This window comes from Nicotiana attenuata, unplaced genomic scaffold (assembly GCF_001879085.1).
Source record: "Nicotiana attenuata strain UT unplaced genomic scaffold, NIATTr2, whole genome shotgun sequence".
In the NCBI taxonomy this organism is placed as follows: Eukaryota; Viridiplantae; Streptophyta; class Magnoliopsida; order Solanales; family Solanaceae; genus Nicotiana; species Nicotiana attenuata.
Window position 1 is genome coordinate 58,332 of NW_017674139.1, and position 19,944 is coordinate 78,275.

A 19,944-nucleotide genomic window follows, 5' to 3' on the forward strand; every position below is an offset into this window, starting at 1 on the left:
GGCCATGTTGGCCCATGATAGTTACAAAAAGAATGAGTTCAGCCAAGTCGGCCTATGTATGTTCTAGTGTTCGTCGAACAATCATGAGTTACAGAAGGGTTCACTCGGGTTAGTACGGCACTGCGTGCCAGCCATGCCTCCCTGGGTTGGTGCATGAAAAAATGTATCAGAGCATGTCGTGTTCTAGGGAGTCCACAAAGTCGTGTCAAGTAGAGTCTCACTTATGGGTGTGTTGCGACCACACTTGTAATTGAGAGGCTACAGGACATTTAGGAAATATTACCCTTCTTTCGTTTTCTGATCGTGCCATAAAGCTCAGTCATAAGAAGTTAGTATGAAGCTTCGCCTGGATTGTGTATACACCAGAGGTGCAAGTATTACAGTAGAGATTTAAGGTGTGGATGTAAATTCCACCTATGTGGAAGGGAAGTTATGAAAGCGACAGAAGATACGATGTGATATTTAAAGGTAAGTAAGGTAAAAGTGAAGAAGGTACGAGATACTCTAGTACAGAAGGTTGTGGATAGTCTAGACTTCAGATAGAGGGCTAGAAGCGCCGTGATTTAGTATCTAGAAATGATAGTGGTGTCGTCACTAGCACATCTTCCAGTCTATGGTTTCCAGGTACCAAGAGGTCTAGTTACGAGAGCAAAGAAGAATTAGAGGCAACGTGATGTCTCGCTTGAGGTTCCAGAATAACATAAGAAAATCTATGGTGCTAGCAAGTTAAATGAAGGTTGCGAGTAGTATGAATAGATACGTGTAGGTTACAAGCTAATGTATGGTAGAGCGACAAGGTTTTAGATAGACAGGAGTAAGGATAAGAAAAGGTGAGTAAGAAGGTGACGAGAATAGGTAAGACCTCGAATTAAGCCCATCAAAATGAGAGAGCAGATGATATTCGTAAGTTATAGAAAGCTTAGTATAGCTTGAACGTACTTGAAAGAGTTTATGACTAAGAGCATTTAGAAGAGATGGAATGCTACCCTGGTAGTAGAATAGGAGTGTGAGTGTGATAAACGGTAAGAGGATGATTTTTAGGAATATAGCCTTGAATTGAAGTAATGATTCAACGAGAAGGGATTTTATGAATTGCACTGGATTAGAATACCTCCCATAAGATGAATCACGTTGAGATGCTATGAAATATAGTTATTTAAGTATATAATCATCCCTATGATGGATCAAGAAAATAAATTCAGATGCTAGCCGACGAGACATGAGCCCTAGTGAAAATGTATTAAGTAAAAAGTTTCAAGTTATCACTAGTGGATTATAGATCAACATTAAGGTGAATCAACAATCGATGGATAAAAATTCTGAGGCTATGAAACAGAATACAACGATAGTCGTAAATTCGACAAAGTACCAAACAAAGAATTTCAGTATACCTACCGATGCCTAGAGGAAAGGCTTGTCATAGTTTTGTATATGTTCACAAGTGAGGCCTAAAGATTGGCTAAAAGATGGAGGAAAAGGGAGATAAGAGTCGTTTAGGCGTGCATGCAAGGACATAGTCGTATAGGCTGCATGACAGAAGATAGCAACAATTACGAGATTGGAAGAATTACGACCACAGGTCGTGGTGTGAGAAAGAGGCCTAAAGGGGGGAATGCTCTGACCTTTGGATTAATTCATAGAACAATTGCCTGGATGTCAAGGATAATATTAAAGTATTTGTAAGAGTTTTAGGTTATGAGACTGATAAGAGCATCAACCAACATTCGAGGATAAATGTTCTAAGGGGGAAATGATGTTACACCCCATGTTTTCGTACGTAAAAGTATGTTGTAAGTCAATTGATGTAAGCTAGAAAATGAGACCCTCTTTTAAAGTATATAAAGTAAGTTAATAATGTTACCTTGGAGGTACAAATATTTAAGATCATGATTAGTAAGTACCAAGAAGGTTGGAAGGTTTAGAAGCTAAACGAATCGAAGAAAATAAGTTTTACTGAAAGTCAGCAAGTTGGGAATGTTATAACCCATACTTTGGGTGAGACTTGGGTGCTTAACATGATAAAAAGGTGATTTTATGAGGTATTTTAGTCGTATGATAGTCGAGTGTTATGTTTTGAAGTCAAGCGAGTTACGAAACAAAAGTCGACGAAAGTCGTCACAAGTTACGTTCATAAATTTTACTGAAATTTTTGTCTAATATCAATGAGCTTTTATCCCAATATAATTGGAGTTACGAGGTGATCCACCCACTAAATTGAAGGTCTACGAGTAAAGTTTCTAACTCGCTAAAGAATTTTTCAATACAACATCGTAGTAGATAGATATTCACATTTTGTGAGACTAAACAAACTGGTAGGTGCGTCACCTACTTAGTTAAATGAAGGGACCGAATAAATCCCCCAAAAGGGGCAGATTGAGGGCGGCCGAGGGGCCCTGGACTGATTCTCTCACATTTTAAACATAATCTCCTAAGAAAAACCTAGGGCAAAAATCCCTGCAACTCCCCCCCCCCCCCCAAAATCCCACACAAACCCTAGGTGATTTCGAGTGATACGAAGTAATTCTAGTACCGAAAAACCCGGACATCTTGCTAGTTTCCCTTTCTCCTTCTTGTAGCTGCATTTGGGGACTGATTTTAGATGAAGAGGTACTAGGTTTCGTAGGTTCTACTCAGTCCAAGGTAAGTTTATGTTTCTCTTATCTAAACTTCTACGAGTTGTAGCTCGATCATAAAGACTAAAACTTGCGAGTTTCAAAAGAGTAGTATGTTATTTGTTGTTATGTCACTGTTGGCTGATATGAACTTATTTTTAAGTTGAATTCATGGCTGATTTATATGAGAAGAGGCTTTATTATGTATTGTTGGTTGTGTTGCTCGATTTGAAAGAAAAGACAAGTCAGAAACGTGTTTTAATAATCTGAAAAATTAGTTTTGAGTTGCTAAACTTGTGAGACTGTTATGTGATCCTCTTAAAGTTGTATTGTGGCTGAACATTTATAGGGATAATTGAATATGTGGCAGTTAATGTTGTTGATAAATTCTGGAAGGAAGGAGTTAAAAACTATAGTGGTTAATCACAAACCTAGCTTGCCGCTCGTTGTACTATTGTTTGAATTGTAGGAATTGTTCTTACGTTGTTGAGGGGATGAATGGATATGATTAGTTGTTGATATTGTTTATGTTGTTGTTTGGTGCTATTTTGTATTTGGAGAGGTGAGAAAATATAGGGGAAGTGTTCTTAAAAATGTGTTTTGAGTTCTTTTATGGTATTAACCATAGTTCTAATACCTTGATGTAGGTTGAAGTACTACGAGCAATGTATATTGAGTCGTTATCAACAAAGGTATGTTAAGGCTAATCCTTCTTTCTTTTGGCATGATCCATATAATGAGACTTAAATGTAATGTTATTCCATAAATGGTTATATCTTAGTAGTTAAGGATATCTATGTTATCCATTCTTATGAAATGTAATCCAAAACACGTCTAGATATGTTCCTAAGTCCCTATCGAGGCATAGGATAAAGATGTCCTAATGATCCTAAAAGGCTCTTCATGAATTTACCACCGAGCTACGACCGGTCGGGTAGTAATGCATTTACCACTAAGCTACGACCGGTTGGGCAGTTATGTATTTACCGCCGAGCTACGGCCGATCACGCTGTTACCACCGATTGGGCAGTTAAGTATCGTTATTTACCACCGGTTCGAAAGACACGTATTTATCATTGAGCTACGGCTGGTCGGGCAGTTACCATTGGTCAGTTGGGCAACCAAGTTAGGATATGGATAATAGTCCCAAAGAGAGGCATTAGATATGTAAGTATAATTAGTATGCATATCATGGCCCTCAGTGGCACTTCAGAGGTTTAGGCTTATTCTTATATCTCTCTCATTGATGTTTGCTTATTGTTATGTTTGAGCTCTGCCTTATGTACTCGGTACACTATTCTACTGACGTCCTTTTTATTGTGGACGCTGCATTCATGCATGCAGGTGTAGGTAATCAGTTTGACGAGCCTTTATAGTAGATGAGGTTAACATTTAACGAACGGTTAGTAAGGCTCCACTTCATTTGGAGTGCAGCCGTGTCTACAAGTCATCGTGTCAGAGTTTTGCTACAGACTTAGGGTAGGCTGGGGACCTGTCCCGACCATGTTTCGATGTCAGATACTCTTAGAGGCTTTGTAGACACAAGTTCATTATGAATAACATATCATAAGCCTTGACGGCCCGTGTGTATTCATGTTTTGAGTACGATGGTTTGCTGATACAACTTTTGCCCACTTATAGTTATACATTACGAGTTGTGGCCATGTTGGCCCATGATAGTTACAAAAAAGAATGAGTTTAGCTAAGTCGACCTATGTATGTTCTAGTGTTCGTCGAACGATCATGAGTTACAGAGTGGTTCGTTCGGGCCAGTACTACACCGGGGGCCAGCTACGCCTCCCTAGGTTGGGGCATGGCAATTAAGCTAGCCAAACACTAATCGATATTAAAATCAAAAATCAAATTTGGGTAAAAATAGCACGGTATAGCCAGTTTTCGGACTGGTCATTCAAAAATAGCCAGCGTTTACTAAGTCAATGAAAAATAGCCACTATTTTGCTGCAACAGAGACCGGTCCAGTTTAATATACTGGAGTTCGGTGCACCTGTGTATGAACTCCAGCATATTATGCTGGACCGGTATACTTTGCTGGCTCCAGTATAATATATTGGAGACTGGAGCATCGACGCTCCAAACTCCAGTATATTATGCTGGAGTTCTAGTGTACTTATGCTGGAACTCCATCATATTATGCTGGAGTTCTAGTGTACTTATGCTGGAACTCCATCATATTATGCTGGAGTTCCAGCATATTTATCCTGGAACTCCAATATAATATGCTGGAGTTCAAGTAGACTTATGCTGGAACTCCAGCATAATATACTGGCGTATTTTTCGGGTTTTGAACAGTGTTTTCTCTCAGATTTATCTTTACATGAAAAGTGGCTAAATTTCGATTACTTTTGAAACTGGGCTATTTTCGAACGACCAGTTATAAATCTGGCTATTTTTGAATTTCTCCCAAATTTTGGAGGTGCTTTTTTCAGGAAGAGTAGGATATGGAAAAGAGGGGAAAAAAGTGGGATTTGGCAAGTAGGTTCTCATGACGTCCAACGAAGCTTTTATTGATAAATGTTGAAGAGTCTTGAATCTACTTTTATGTTAGACAACCCAAGAGAAATCACTAATAACTATGGTGCTTCAAACTTATTCGGCAAACTCCAAAACATTACTTGCAATGACTAATGTTTATAAATAATTATGGTTGCTTTCGTGCATTACCCTGGAGATAAGCAGTGACAGGCTACATTTAGTGAAAGAGGTCCGATTGAATTTCTTGGCTGAAAAGTTGCACTGTACAACAAAGGGTAAAAACACAATACTTTGTATATCAATGAATTCCCCTTGACATGGGTTTATTTTTTAGCTATGATGATGTTTTACATTTTCTGGAATCTCCTTAAATCTGATTTCTTAAGCTGCTCCGATTTACCACGTGGACTCACTTGGCTTATTTTGAATAGAATACACAGGGCTACAACTTTATTAAAACAAATCAAATTTTGATGTACTCCTATATCTTTTATCAGTCCCAATAACTCAAATTGTTTCTCCATTGATCAATGTGTTCGTTCAAATGTGAAAACATGCATCCGAGCATTCAGTTCAATGGCATCATAGAAGTTTACTACACTCATGTGTGGTGTGGATTCTACTTCCGCTATCCCCTTTGCCCTTCCCACATTTTTTTAAAATATAAATAAAAAGACATGCGTCTCATCTCATGTCTAAGATGCCAAGAATTTTGACTATAGTTAAACCATACAAGAATACAAAAAATTAATTCACAGTTGAAGTGGAGATACCTAAATATAGGGTTCAACTAATTACATATTAGTACAAGCCAAAAAAAAAAAACCCAGCTAGCCCAAAGAGTAATTCAGTGGCATTTTCCAACTACCATGCTTTTCTGATGCCTTTTTACTTGAATTTGCTACCTCATAAAACTTCCAATTATAGCTAGAACAAATGCTACAAATATCAATTTGATTGGTTTACTGAACGATGGTGCACCAGAGAAATTTACTCTGTGAGCTTGGTCCCTGCAAAAGTGAGAGGTTTATGAGTGCTTAATAACTACAACAGACAACTAACATTCACTCTGTTCTGAAATACTCAAAAAATATAATGAGTTCAATGCTAAAATATTTAAAGGCTGAACCCATAAAGTTTAAATCCTGGATTCGCCTCTGTTTCGAGGAAAGAAACTGAGGAAAAAAACTGGCTAGGGTATAATAAGAAGTGTAGCAATAGGAGGAGATAACTTACTTCTGTAAAGGTGACAGTGCACCACAATAGATAACGTTTGCTGGAAGTGGAACATCATTTTTATCTGTGGTCTCTGGATTCACAACACTAATATAAGTTTCTTGGCCAAGGTACCACGAGTCGAGGTTTTGAGCACGTAAATTCCAAATGCCGTCATTGTCTAGGAAGACTAAAATGGCAGTCCAAGCACCTGGAAACACCTGTAAGAGAGAAAAATATCCTTTTGTTTATAAATGAATAATTTTCACAAATTACTGGCAGAAATTTTTACCTAGTATGACTGGAAGACAATGAGTTGCGACCAATACTTACTTTTGACTCTAAAAGGACAAAAGTATTTTCATCTTCGCATGCTTAGGAGCAATTAGCATCTTGGGATAAATCATTATGAAAATATTTATGGGTGACATATTAATTGGAACAGTGGACCTATTTGAGCAATATCTGTTCAACGAGATGTTATACGAGCCCCGAGAAGAAAGTAGACAGAATTTTTACCTGGGTAGTGCATCGAGCAACACCATCCCATTTGTTGTAGGTGCTTCTACTATTCTCTGTCCAAAGCCCATAGTCCATACTATTGTCATTTTTGAGAACAAAAAGTTAAAATATCTGATTCCAAACTGAAAACTAGCGATAAAGAGCAGCCGTATGAAAATAACTACTCACCCGACAACAAAAAAGGCATAGCCGTCCAGATGATAGCTCTGAACAGTTGTATCATTGTTTTGGAATATGATTTCCACAAATGCTTTGTAAGTACCATTAATTACGGACGTATCAACTTTTGCTGGCCTGTTCATCATTTTATTGGGGAAGTCCAGCTTGAAAACACCTGGGACGTTAAATTGCTGAGCAAGTTTTAGAGGTGTTGATGGTGCTAAGTATGAAATACCACTGAGAGTAGTGCGCCGCTTCCCCTCTATTAGCTCTGCAGGTCTATTATGAAGGACAAAGACATCAGTCACTGTGATTTCGCCATATCTGAAGGATCCTTGGGGGTTTGGCCGTGCAGCACTAGCAGAAACATTCCATCTGCAGATTGATTAATACAATAAAAGTTAGCAACAGATGCTTGAAAATCGAGAACCTCACACTTAAAATCTTAAAGTAGAGCAAAGAGCAGATATGGCTACATAGTGATCAAGATTACACAACCTTCCTTCTGACATTAAAGCTAACATATTTCTTTATCTTTTTTATACTTTAGGGGGTAGGAGGGTAGAGGGGACAAAATATGGTTTTATCTCTACTTTCAGTAACACAAGTTGACAAATTAAATAGTAGCAGATGATACACATTTTTGATAAGTAATGATGCACACAATTAACTTGGGGAGATCACATAATTTAACAAAGAATAACTACTAAACTCTACAACCTTATGGATCTCGCTTGACTCATTGAGAAAAATGTGTCAGATTCATTAGGAGGGTCTGGAAGAGGGCCTGAAGCAGGTCCTTGTGAATTTGAGTAATGCAAGACAGCAACTCCTACCGACTTCGACCAACCGGAGGAATTAACAAAACGTGGACTCGCAACAATGTAATAATCACTACTTGCATTTTGATCCATTGTGACCAGGAATGAGTACGACTGACCGACGTGGATATCCAAGCTTGTGTAGTTCTGTTGTACTGTGTATGAACCTTCAGTCTCCACAAGAAGAAGGTTATGATTTTGAATTCTGAAATTCAAGCTAGTTGAAACACCAACGTTGTGTACTCGTAGGCGATATGTTTTGCCTGTCATATACATATGGCAAAAGACATTTGTGATAAAAAGGATTGCAGTGTATATAACTGAATGAAAATTTTGAGTCGGTATTACATTACTGCCCAATGAGCTACAAAGTGACACCATTCAGTACATACACATGGTCAAAACGAGAGGACTTTTGCAAACCCTCTCACTTGAGTCAAGTACAAGGACTCTCGTGCAAAAATAATTACAGTCAATTGACTCGGTTTCTTATCAAGGATTCCCCCCAAACTGTGATCCTCAAATGTAAATGAAGCCTTGTGCACATAAGCTCAAACTTGAGTAAAGATGCATGTTTTTAGGTCAAAATGATTATTAGGCAAAGTATTCCTTTAGATCGATTAAATGTAGAAGTGAAATTTAACAGCCCTGCTAAATCCAAAGCAACATCTTTTTGTTTAGTAATCTAACAAAAGCCATAAAGCTCCAGTAACGAGAATGACAGTAGCATCTGAGAGTTCAACCTTTATAATGCACTTCAAATAATCCTCCATCATAATACTTGTTTAAGCTTGAAGCAAAAATACCATGCAATGGCATTGAATGATGAAAAAGGTATTAAAATTTGGCAATGTACTGGAACCGTACAGATAAAACCCCAACGAGAAAGAAGAATATAATTACCTGGTTCTACATTCACTGACAGGTAGGCTATACCGCCTGATACAAGCGCATTATCGTAACGGTAAGGACCTAGCCCATTGAATAGTATACTGTCAGGAGCTCCAAGGCCAATTCCGTTTTCAATGTCTCGTCTGAGTTCCTAATGCCCCAAAGCATTTATAGTGAGCCACTAAATTTTCAAGGATCTACTTTCAACAAAAAACGGGCTGACCAGTTAAAGTTTGCAACTAACCTTATGACTTTTTATAAACCAGTCACTAATAAAGAGTGTGATGTCCCCATCTGGTGTTGCAAATGGCAGAGAAATGATCTTTCTGTTGTTTATAGTGATCCCTCCATATCCACCAGCAGCTCTCTGGAAACTTAGGGAAGGGAAATAAAAGAAACTGCCAATCTGGTCTTTAACTTGAAACTCATATGTCCAATTCCACCCAGCAGGAATGGGACAATTCGTGCCAGATACACCATCTTGCCATGAATCCTTTCTCTGCTGGATGCCATTCCTGCACTTAATTACCATATTTATGTTCATCACAGCATTTAGCCTTGTGCATCCCTATAAATTTATCATAGTGGATTTTATGATTTACCATGTAAGAAGCATAGGTTCATCAAGATCATTTTTGACATTGACAACCACATTCCAGTTCGTAGTGACATTGAGAATGGGTCCTGGAAATTGACCGTTTATTCCAATCACCTGAAAAGATATAAATCTTCATATATCACCAATAATGTTGTTACTTGAAGAGTAAAGATGATTCTTGAAATGTGGTGTAGTCAATACTCCTAAAGAAAAAGATTTAATGATGATTTCATAACTGTGTCCAAGAATAAGGAATCAGACAAGGGAAGGACCAGAGTATAAGACAGGTTATGAAGAGTGGGGCAAAAGAGGTCAACCAAAGTGTTCTGAGCCTAGTTGTTTTGAACATGATTGACATAGTAATTTGAAGCAAGATATGAGATGTTGAAACACATCCACTACAATCCCATATTTAGTCTTCAAGCCATCGATTGTTGAGACAACATGTTGGAAACTAGACAGACCTGGAAAATAAAACTAGTACTTGCGGATCAGCCAAACAGTTCCTTACAACGTGTCACCGCTCATGACAGTCAAAAATGGTAAGAAAAAAAGATTTGCACATGCTACTATAGCAGCACATATAAATTGGAGTTAGATATTGATAAAGAATAGAAACATAGGTCTTTGCAGAGAAATTTCAGGAAGGAGTAACTGGTAACTGATCCCCCAAAGAACCCCTAGGATGTTCTTCGAAGTCAAGCGGCAGGAAAATTCGTTTCCAATTCTTCCAACCCCAAAATTCCCAACTAGCATTAAGGCATATTTAATATAGTAATCGAGCTGATAAACAATACGAAGTAAAAGTCATAGGTCATAGGTATAGTTCCAACTCAACAGCTTTAAGGACTTCAAAGTATGAAATTGTGCAAATCAGTCCTGAAGTTGAAGACGGCCCTTCAAACGCATGGGCGGAGCTAGGAGGTTGTAAGAGGTTCAACCGAACCCCTTCGCCAGAAAATTACATTGCTTATATATGCAAAGGCAGATGCAGCCTTATAGCATGAACCCAATACTTTCAACGCGGAATATAAATTTACATATAAAAATTCATTAAAATTGCAACGAGTAGCAGGTCTGAACCTGTAATTTTAAAAATATAATAAGTTTAATGTTAAGAACCTTAAATGTTGAACCCATAAAGTTTAAATCATGGATCTGCCTCTATATATAAGATCAAATTTTGTTATGCACTCCTTACACTATGGATAAAGGTCAAATTTTTTTGTCTATATATTAGATGATGAATCCCCCTAGCTTCTTCGCGTGTTACTCTTTTTATTTTCTGAATCCCTTACTGAAAATCTTGTCTCGTCCGCTGTTATCAGAGAATGGGCAGGAACTTTAAGCTAAATATTTCACACACTATTATGTTGCCCTTTATGGCCAAATGAACATCCGTATAAACATATCAGTACATTTTAGTCTTGCAAAATACACTATTTGCAGCTGTTCAGCAGAACCCAAGTTACCATGCAACCAAAGCCTTCGATTAGAGGGTAAAAATTTCCCATTTAACCCATCAATTTTTTACATAGAAGACGCTGGCTTGAAATAGTGAAAGTTCTATACATGTTAAAGCTGGGATTTGCACTCTAATTGAAGGAAACATTTCAAGTCCCCTCCACCCCAAGAATGAATTTAAGCATTATGCGTAAAAACGACGGGAACAGAGCAACAAAACTAAATATTAAAGATCTGACTTTCAAGCAGAAACAACATATGGGTAGAATCAAGATCAAAGAAAGAACCTGCTGTTTAACTCCAAGAGGAGAAGCTGTGATGTAGGAAACTGTCCAGTCATAATATATATAAGGGTCTCCCGCTAAACAAATTGTTATCAAACAGAGAAGCAAACTCAAGAAAAAGAGACAGAAATAATTTGGTAATCCAGTGAACATTTGATTGCGACTCCAACCGTAGCTTTCTTGTTATCTGGTAATTGTTGTAATGCAATGTGAAGAAATAGAAAGAAATGGGGGCAACCGTAGCTTTGGGATCTTAAATTGTCACTTTAGAATTTGCTTCTTCTGGTTTCAGTGTGAATTGTTGTGTACAGTAAAGTGCAGACACTGTGAGTGTGGACTATAGAGAAAAGCACATGTGATGGTAGCCTGAAGTTTTGAGGAAGACAGCTTGGATGTCTGAAAGATAAATGTTAGGGCCCCACCTTTTATTTCTTGGAATCTGGAATATGAAACGGACAACTTTGACAAAAATATTGAATGGCTGATAAGATTTTTGAACTTCTACTTTTGTGATTCTCCCCTTCAAAAAAATTTCAAACACCAAAAGGAAAGTCCAAGTACTTTAGCAAAAGATTTTCAAAAAAGGTACCAACTCTCCTTTTGAATGACTTTTCCTAAAGAGGAAAACAATTTACTACCCTAGGTTTCACTGATTATTTGATGTCACCAATACACTCTTACGTGTTCTATAGAAATTGCTTACTCCATGAGAAATTTTATTTTGGGTGACACTTACCCAACAATAGTTGTATGAGGCCACCTTCTTCATTTGACAAGTATAGTTGTGGGGCCCATTTTTTGATATTGGTTTAATTTGAATACACAAAGAAGAAAAAGTAATTTTGTTGTTGATGTGGATCCCACTCCCACTCATATATTCCATAAACATGTAGCTAAATAGATATTGTACTAGAGAAATGGAAGGAAAACGTGAAAGCCATTTCCCTCTTTAATTACCATAATTTGCTCACCACCAAACGTAATATTTATATTTTTGTATATATATGTCTTCTTCGTTTTCATTCTAAAAGTTTGTATCTTTTCAAAATCATCTTAAGTTACCAACGCTTTAAAAATGAGCCTTTAGAAGTTGTTTGTTGATATAAATATAAAATATAATATACATAATTGGTTAATAAAATTCTCCTCATTTGGTACAGAAATACAAAAATGTGGTCACTAGCATTGAGTACTTATGCATATTGATTCATTTACTACCATGTTTAACCTGTCATTATCAAAATATTGTTTACTATAAAATTAAAATAAGATTAATATAAATTTTTATCACTAAGAGGATATTTGAATTGACTTAAAAGCTTATCAATTCAACTTAAAGCACTTTATGGCTTATTTTAGTATTTGATAAACTTAAAAAGTAATTTTGAGTCAAGTGTTTTTAAGCTAAAATAACTTAAAACAAGCTAAAATTTATAATTTGGTTATTTCAACTTATTACTTTTTTGCTTAAAAGCATTTGAGATTTGCCCAAATAATTTAATTTTTTACCCTCATTAAAATATTTCCTCCATGTAAAACTCGTGAAGGCTAAAGCCAGCCATTTCTATTGATTATAAAGGGTCGAAATTGGTATACACTAATTGCTTCTCTATTTGTTTATTGTTTCCTTTTGGGTTTTCTTAATAAATTTTAGTTTTTAGTTTTCGCAATTCGAATTTTCATACATATTTCCCTTAAGGCCATGTGCCTGAATAAATTATTCTAAGATTGTTCCGTTCTTTAATGAAATTCAGTTTACATAAAAATAATATTTTGGGTAAACTAGCATAATTACAATTCAAAGAGATAATTATAACCGAGCTAGTATATGTGTTGTTACCAAAACATATTTCGCAACTTGAAATTGAAGGCGTGCTAAGAACTTGGATGTATACTTGGAAATCAACAATTATTTTCTTAATTATATCAAATTTTTGCTCTAGTTAAGCATTTTAGTTACAAAGTAAAGTCAAATAATTATTACTGTAGCTTATTTGAATAACTAAGTAATTCAGAATGATTTTTAGATTAATACCCATGACTCCATGAGGAATAGTGTTTAAGGATTTTTTTTGTTTTGGGAGTTGTTTCAAGTGGAAAAAACGAAAGGCTCAAACTCTTCAATTCAATTCAAATGGAGACCGTGGCTTTTACCTAGGAGTACATAGTACAATTTACTTTTATTTTTATTTATATCTAATCCTTTAGTTGTGGCCCACATTCCATTAATTTACCTTTTTTCTTTATCTATTAGTCTATGACACTAAATGGGCCCACAATCACACTTGTTAAATGTAGAAGGTAGCCTCATACAACTATTGTTGGGTGAGTCTCACCCAAAATAAAATTTTTCCTTACTCCATATAAAAAGATGTAGTAGACAAAAAGTTTGAGTTTTAAGGCTATGCTTTTAATCTCTGCTCTTTTGGTCCTTCGAGTTAAATGAATTTAACTGGTTGTTTATTCGTAAAACAATATAATTGAATTTATACATAGTTTTTAGACAAGCGAATTAATTTAATCCTGAAATAATAAAATAATTGAAGAAATACACGATACTTGGTCTTAAAATGTAAATGAAATACGCAGGTTGACGAATCCGGGAACAAGATTTCCGGGAACAACAATCATGAGATCAAAAGCAAGAAAGTAAAATTATGTTAAGCTTTGTATAGAATATAGTGTAAGTTAGCCAGAAAATTCGTGTCCTTTACAGTGATAACTAAGCTTTTTATTTATAGCTGTGTCTAGGGAAGGAGGTCCTAGGATCGTGCCCTCCTTTAATGTCAATTATGAGGGCCGTTGATGAAGGTGTAACGGTGAAAATAAATGCCAAATTCCCTATAACAGGCTGCCGTTCTTAATGCTGCAAAATATCCCCTATTAAATGCTACCAGACGCAAAGCATTTAATACACCTTTATGAACATTCCCTTCCGGTGACAAGCGAAATAGCTGCGTTCGATGACCATCTCCATCTTGAGTTCCACGTGCCCTTCCTTTAGATGACCAAAGAAGATTGAGGCGGTTCAGAGTTGGCCCAGACTGTATACTGCTACAGAGATTCAGAGTTTTCTTAGGTTGGCTAGGTATTATCCCATTTTGTTGAAGGGTTTTCATCTATAGCAACCTCATTAACTAGATTGACGCAGAAGGGTGCCTCATTCAGGTGCTCTGATGAGTGTGAGGAGAGCTTTGAGAAGCTCAAGACTGCCTTGACTATAGTTCTAATTCTAGTTTTGTCCTCATGATCAGGTTCTTATACAGTCTATTGTGATGCTTCACGGATTGACATTGGGTGCATGTTGATGTAGGAGGGGTGAGTGATTGCTTATTCTTCATGACAGTTGAAGCCCTATGAGAAGAATTACCTAGTGCACGATTTGGAGTTAGCAACCATTGTTCACCGCTCAAGATTTGGTGGCACTATCTTTATGGCATGTCTTGTGAGGTGTTCATAGATCACAGGATTCTCCAGCACTTATTCAAGAAAAAGGATCTGAACTTGAGGCAACAGAGGTGGTTAGAGCTACTAAAGGACTATCATATCACCATTCTTTATCATCCGGGAAAGGCCAATATGGTGGTCGACGCTTTGAGTAGGAAGGCTGAGAACATGGGTAATCTTACTTTTATTCTAGTTAGGGAGAGATTTTTAGCTTTGGATGTTCAGGCCTTGGCCAACAGGTTCGTGAGGTTGGAGATTTTGGAGCATAGCAGGGTTCTCGCTTGTGTTGTATCACGGTTGTCCTTGTTTGAGTGCATCAAGATGCGTCAATATGATGATCCCCACTTGCTTGTCCTAAGGGACATGATGCAACACGATGATGCTAAGGAGGTTACTATTGTAGATGATGGGGTATTGAGGCTTCAGGGTCGGATTTGTGTTCTGAATGTGGATGGGTTACGAGAGTTGATTCTAGAGGTCTAGAGGAGGCCTATAGTTTTAGGTATTCCATTTATCTGGGTGTCGTGAAGAACTACCGTGATTTGAGGCAGCACTATTGGTCACAGAGGATGAAGAAGGATATTTTTGAGTATGTTTCTTGGTGTTACACCCCATGTTTTCATACGCAAAAGTACATCGTAAGTCAATTGATGTAAGCTCGGAGATGAGATCTTCTTTGAAAGTATATAAAGTAATTTAATGATGTTACATCCCGTATTTTCGTTCAACATATACATGATTAGGTTAAGGAATGCACTTAAACGTAAGAAAGGAGATTTGGACAAATAAAAATGAGCTGCTTGCTTACCCGACATGCCTGCTTCACCAACTTACTTTTCATCCTACTTGCTTGAGCTACTCGATACATGTCTAAATTATTTAACGAGGATGAGACACATGTTTAAAAATAGAAAAAGACCAACATGTATCACCTGCTTGATTAAGGAGGTGACAAGTATGTGTATCACCTACTTAGAGTTTGTGGATCAAATTAAAAGGGAAAGAAAAATGATAGAGATGGGCAGCACTACCCATCTGCCCAAGCCCATTAGTAGGGCCATATATATATCACTGAGAGAACCATTTAGAATCCCTCTCTCTATATTATAACGTGAAGGAGCTGCAAAATGTCATCCCAAGATCTCTCTCAACGTTATCCTAGGGTTCAAGATCAAATCCACAAGTTGGTAAAGTGACTTCTCTCTCTTGGAAGATCAAGATCACCTAGTTGTCTCTCTACTTTGTTGTTTGGGGTAAAGAGCTTGTGTGAGCTTGAAGTAAAGCTTAGTTGGACAAATATTCTTGCTGCCAAGGTAAGGTTTAACTTTTTCTATATGTATTTAAGATTATCTATGTATATCTAGTTGACTTGATAAATGGAACTTGTGAAGTAGGTTGAACTTCATGTTGAAGTATTGTAGTTGTTGGACTATTTTGGAGTTGAATTCTTGATGTTCTATGGTTGGAAATCAGTAGAAATAATGTAAGAATACTATTGCTACTGTGGTTGATGTGTTTGGAAGCAGAGAAGGCTTGGAGAAGTGTTGTTGATATTGTAAAACCAAGTTTAATGCTCGTTAGTTGTTATTGCTGCCGTGCCATTATTGGTTTGTGCCGAGCATATTCTAAATTGAAATTGTGTTGGGTTACTCGAGAAGGAGCTTATTTATATATTGTTTTTTGTGTGGTTTGATTTGAGGGAAGTGAAAAGAATAAGGGGAGGTGTTGTCCAAAATTTCATAGACGAGCTAGTCTCTCATTTGTGTTGAGTTCTAGCTTCTGTAACCTTAACAATGGTCCCTTATTGTTTGTTTTAGATTGAAGTACTAACGGTCTGAACCGACGTTGTGTGGTTAAGTAAATGACAAAGGTATGTTAAGGCTATCATTTCTTTCCTTTTGGCATGATTGATATGATACAATGAAACGAGCAAGCACGCAACTTTCATAAATGACTCTATTCATAAAAGTACTAGGGGCGCTTATGTTCTTGATTCCCCATGTGTCCTATTATTATATTGTCTGTTCACGGGTCTTAGAAAATACGTAAGTTGATAAAGTTTATTTCATGATATTAACCGAAGGCATATTGATCTTATTACTTTCTGAGAGATCTATGCATCACACTCATTTATACATGTACAATGACCCATGACCAGATGGCGTCATATACGCACATACTCTCTATATATATATATATATATATATATATATATATATATGGCGTATGGCGAAAGGTTACAATGTTATATACGCAACACCTTCTGATCAGCTTGTATACATTGATGATTTCGCCCACTAAAGCTGAGATGATCAGAGGTTTGCCGATGTTATGTACGCATATACCTATGCATGATATGACATTTATACGCATATGCATGACATTATAAATATTTCATGATTCATAGAGCTATTTAGACTTGCAGGTGGAGTCCTTTACTTCATGTTTCTTTTATGTCTTTTATATACTGATTTCCATGTCTTACATACTCGATACACTACTGACGCCCCTATTGCCTGTGGCCTGTGTTTCATGCCCGCAGGTGCAGGTAGACATGCTAACAGTCCCCCCTTCTTGGGATCCTTGCTCAGTGAGAGTTGGTGTGCTCCATTTGATTCGGAGCTGCTATTGAGTTTTGGTACGATATTTTTGTATACATATATGGGTATGATGGGGCCCGGTCCCATCCTTTATACAGTTGTACACTCTATTAGAGGTCTGTAGACAGTCATGTAGAGTTGGATATTATGTGGCCTTGTCGGCTTCTATTTTGATATATAGTTGTCCATAGCAGCCTTGTCAGCTCGCACTACCGTATTCCGTATATATATCTTTTAAGTATGTTTTCTCGCGTATGTTATTCACATGATTCAGTAGTTTATTGACAGATGTTATGCATGACCAACCCTTATTTCATGTTTATATCTTAGACGTATGCTTAGGGGTGTTCGACAGGTAGGACTCGGTCACTCGTCTTGGCCCATCGATTTGGGTTGTGACAAAAGTGGTATTAGAGCAGTTTTGTCCTAGGGTTGTCTATAGACCATGTCTAGTAGAGCCTTGTTTATGAGTGTGTTGTGCACTACAGTTATAAACTAGAGGCTACAGGACATATAGGATGTTATTCTCTCTCCTTATCTTAGATCGTGCGGTATAGGGATTCATTTTCCTAATGATATGTTATGTTTTTAGGGATGCCTAAGAAGGCTACAGCTGCCCAGAAAGGAAAATCCGTGGCTGATGAGACTACTAGTCGAGCGCCACAAGTTACCGAGGTTCGGGGAGAGTCTCAGAGTGAGATTCCATCTCAGACTTCACATACCCCGCCCTCTCCAGGGGAGCTCCGAGGGGCACCAGCTCCAGCATCCGCCTTTGTACTCCCAGCTCCTAATCCAGATGCACCGGGTCAGGAGATGGGAGATGCTATTCAACTATTGACTCGATTAGTAGTCGCACAGAATCGACACCAGGAGGTAGGTATTGGTCATACAGATAGGGCCATCATTGCGCGGGTTCATGATTTTATTAATTTGGACCCTCCAGTATTCATTAGAGCAGATCCAAACGAGGAACCTCAGGTATTTATCGATAGGATATAGAGGAATTTGAGGGTAATGAAGACCACTGAGACTGAGTAAGTTGAGGTAGCTTCCTATAGACTTCGGGATGCTGCAGTTAATTGGTACGAGTCTTGGGAGTTATCTAGAGGTGAGGATGCCCCTCCAGTAGTATGGCAAGAGTTTATAGAGACTTTTCTTTGTCATTATTTGCCACCATAGCTTAGACGGGCCGGATTTGATAGGTTCTTGACCCTTCGCCAGGGTAATATGGGTGTCTGGGAGTACAACATTCAGTTTGATTCTTTGGCTAGGTATGATCCCACTATTGCATCTAAGATGGAGGATTGGGTTCACCGATTCATGATGGGGTTGGAGCCGCACTTGCTTAATGATTGTATGTCGGTTTCACTTAAGCCAGGTATGAATATTTCTCGTATTCAGACATACGCTTAGGGTGTGGAGAAGCGTAAGCAAAAGCAAAGGGCCGATAGTGAGCATGATAGGGTCCAAAGTAAGAGAGCGAGACCTTCAAGCTCTTCTGGTGAGTATCGAGGTGGTCAGAGGTAGCAGTACCCGAGGTATCCAACCTAGCCATCAGCTAGTGCACCCCCTCAGTTTGCTGGTAGGAGATTTGATCATTCCACATATTCAGGGCCTAGTCAAAGTTTAGGGACTCTATCTCTCAGTATAGGGGTGAGTCAAGTCAGATGAAGCCGCCCTCTCCACGATGTGCACAGTGTGGTAAGCAGCATGCCAAGTAGTGCCTTGTGGGGTTGGGTGTTTGTTATACTTATGGTTCTCCAGGCCACGTTATGAGAGATTGTCCGACGAGAGGTGGTGCATGTAGTTCAACCAGCGGGATCTGTAGCTGGTTCGTCATCATCACTACGCCCCCCCTGGGCGAGATTCACAGGGACCAATCAGTTGTGGTAGAGGCAAAGGTGGAGCATCTAGCTCGAGCGGTCCTCAGAATCGCATTATGTATTAGTAGGTCGACATGATCAGGAGTCATCGCCTGATGTTGTTACAGGTATATTATCTGTCTCCGCATATGATGTGATTGATCCAGGTTCCACCTTATCGTATATCACTCCGTTGATTGCTAGTAAGTTTGGGATAGAACCTGAGTTGATTAAACCTTTTGAGGTGCCCACACCTATTGGGGATCCAGTGATATCTAGACGGGTATATAGATACCGTATAGTAGTATTCATAGCTGTTCTACAGTAGCATACCTGATTGAGTTAGATATGGTAGAATTTGATGTTATAATGGGTATGGATTGGTTGTCTTCTTGTTATACTAACGTTGATTGTAGATCAAAGATGGTTCGTTTCCAGTTTCCAGGGGCGCTAGTTCTAGTGCGGAAAGGTAATACTACATCGCCGAGAGGTAGGTTTATTTCCTATATCAAGGCAAGGAAGATGATTATAAAGGGCTATATTTATCACTTAGTTCGAGTACAGGATGTGAAGGTAGAGTCACCAACCATTCAGTCTATCCCTGTGGTTAATGAGTTTCCCGATGAGCTTCCGGTCCTTCCGCCAGAGCGGGAGATTGAGTTTGCTATTGACATATTACCAGATACTCAGCCGATATCTATTCCTCCATATAGAATGGCACTTGCAGAGCCAAGAGAGTTGAAAGAACAACTGAGGGTTTTGTTTAAAAAAGGCTTTGTTAGACCTAGTACATCACCATGGGGAGCACCTGTATTATTTGTGAGGAAGAAAGATGGTTCCTTGCAGATGTGTATTGATTACATGCAGTTGAATAAGGCGGCGATCAAGAATAAGTGCCCGCTCCCTAGGATTGATGTTTTATTTGATCAATTGCAGGGTGCCAAGTATTTCTTGAAAATAGACTCGAGGTCTGGGT

At 38.1% G+C, this 19,944-nt stretch overlaps 1 protein-coding gene across 1 annotated transcript; it reads right to left on the reverse strand.

Moving 5' to 3' along the window:
- Positions 1–5,794: 5,794 nt before the first annotated feature.
- Positions 5,795–11,639, reverse strand: LOC109218066 (monocopper oxidase-like protein SKU5). The gene is made up of 9 exons (XM_019382386.1): positions 11,063–11,639; positions 9,316–9,425; positions 8,958–9,228; positions 8,726–8,864; positions 7,722–8,085; positions 7,011–7,376; positions 6,840–6,918; positions 6,342–6,541; positions 5,795–6,115 (listed from the first exon to the last, which is right to left on the reverse strand). The coding sequence occupies exons 1-9, from the start codon at positions 11,210–11,212 to the stop codon at positions 6,007–6,009; spliced, it is 1,788 nt and encodes a 595-aa protein (XP_019237931.1). The 5' UTR covers positions 11,213–11,639; the 3' UTR covers positions 5,795–6,006.
- Positions 11,640–19,944: the final 8,305 nt, after the last annotated feature.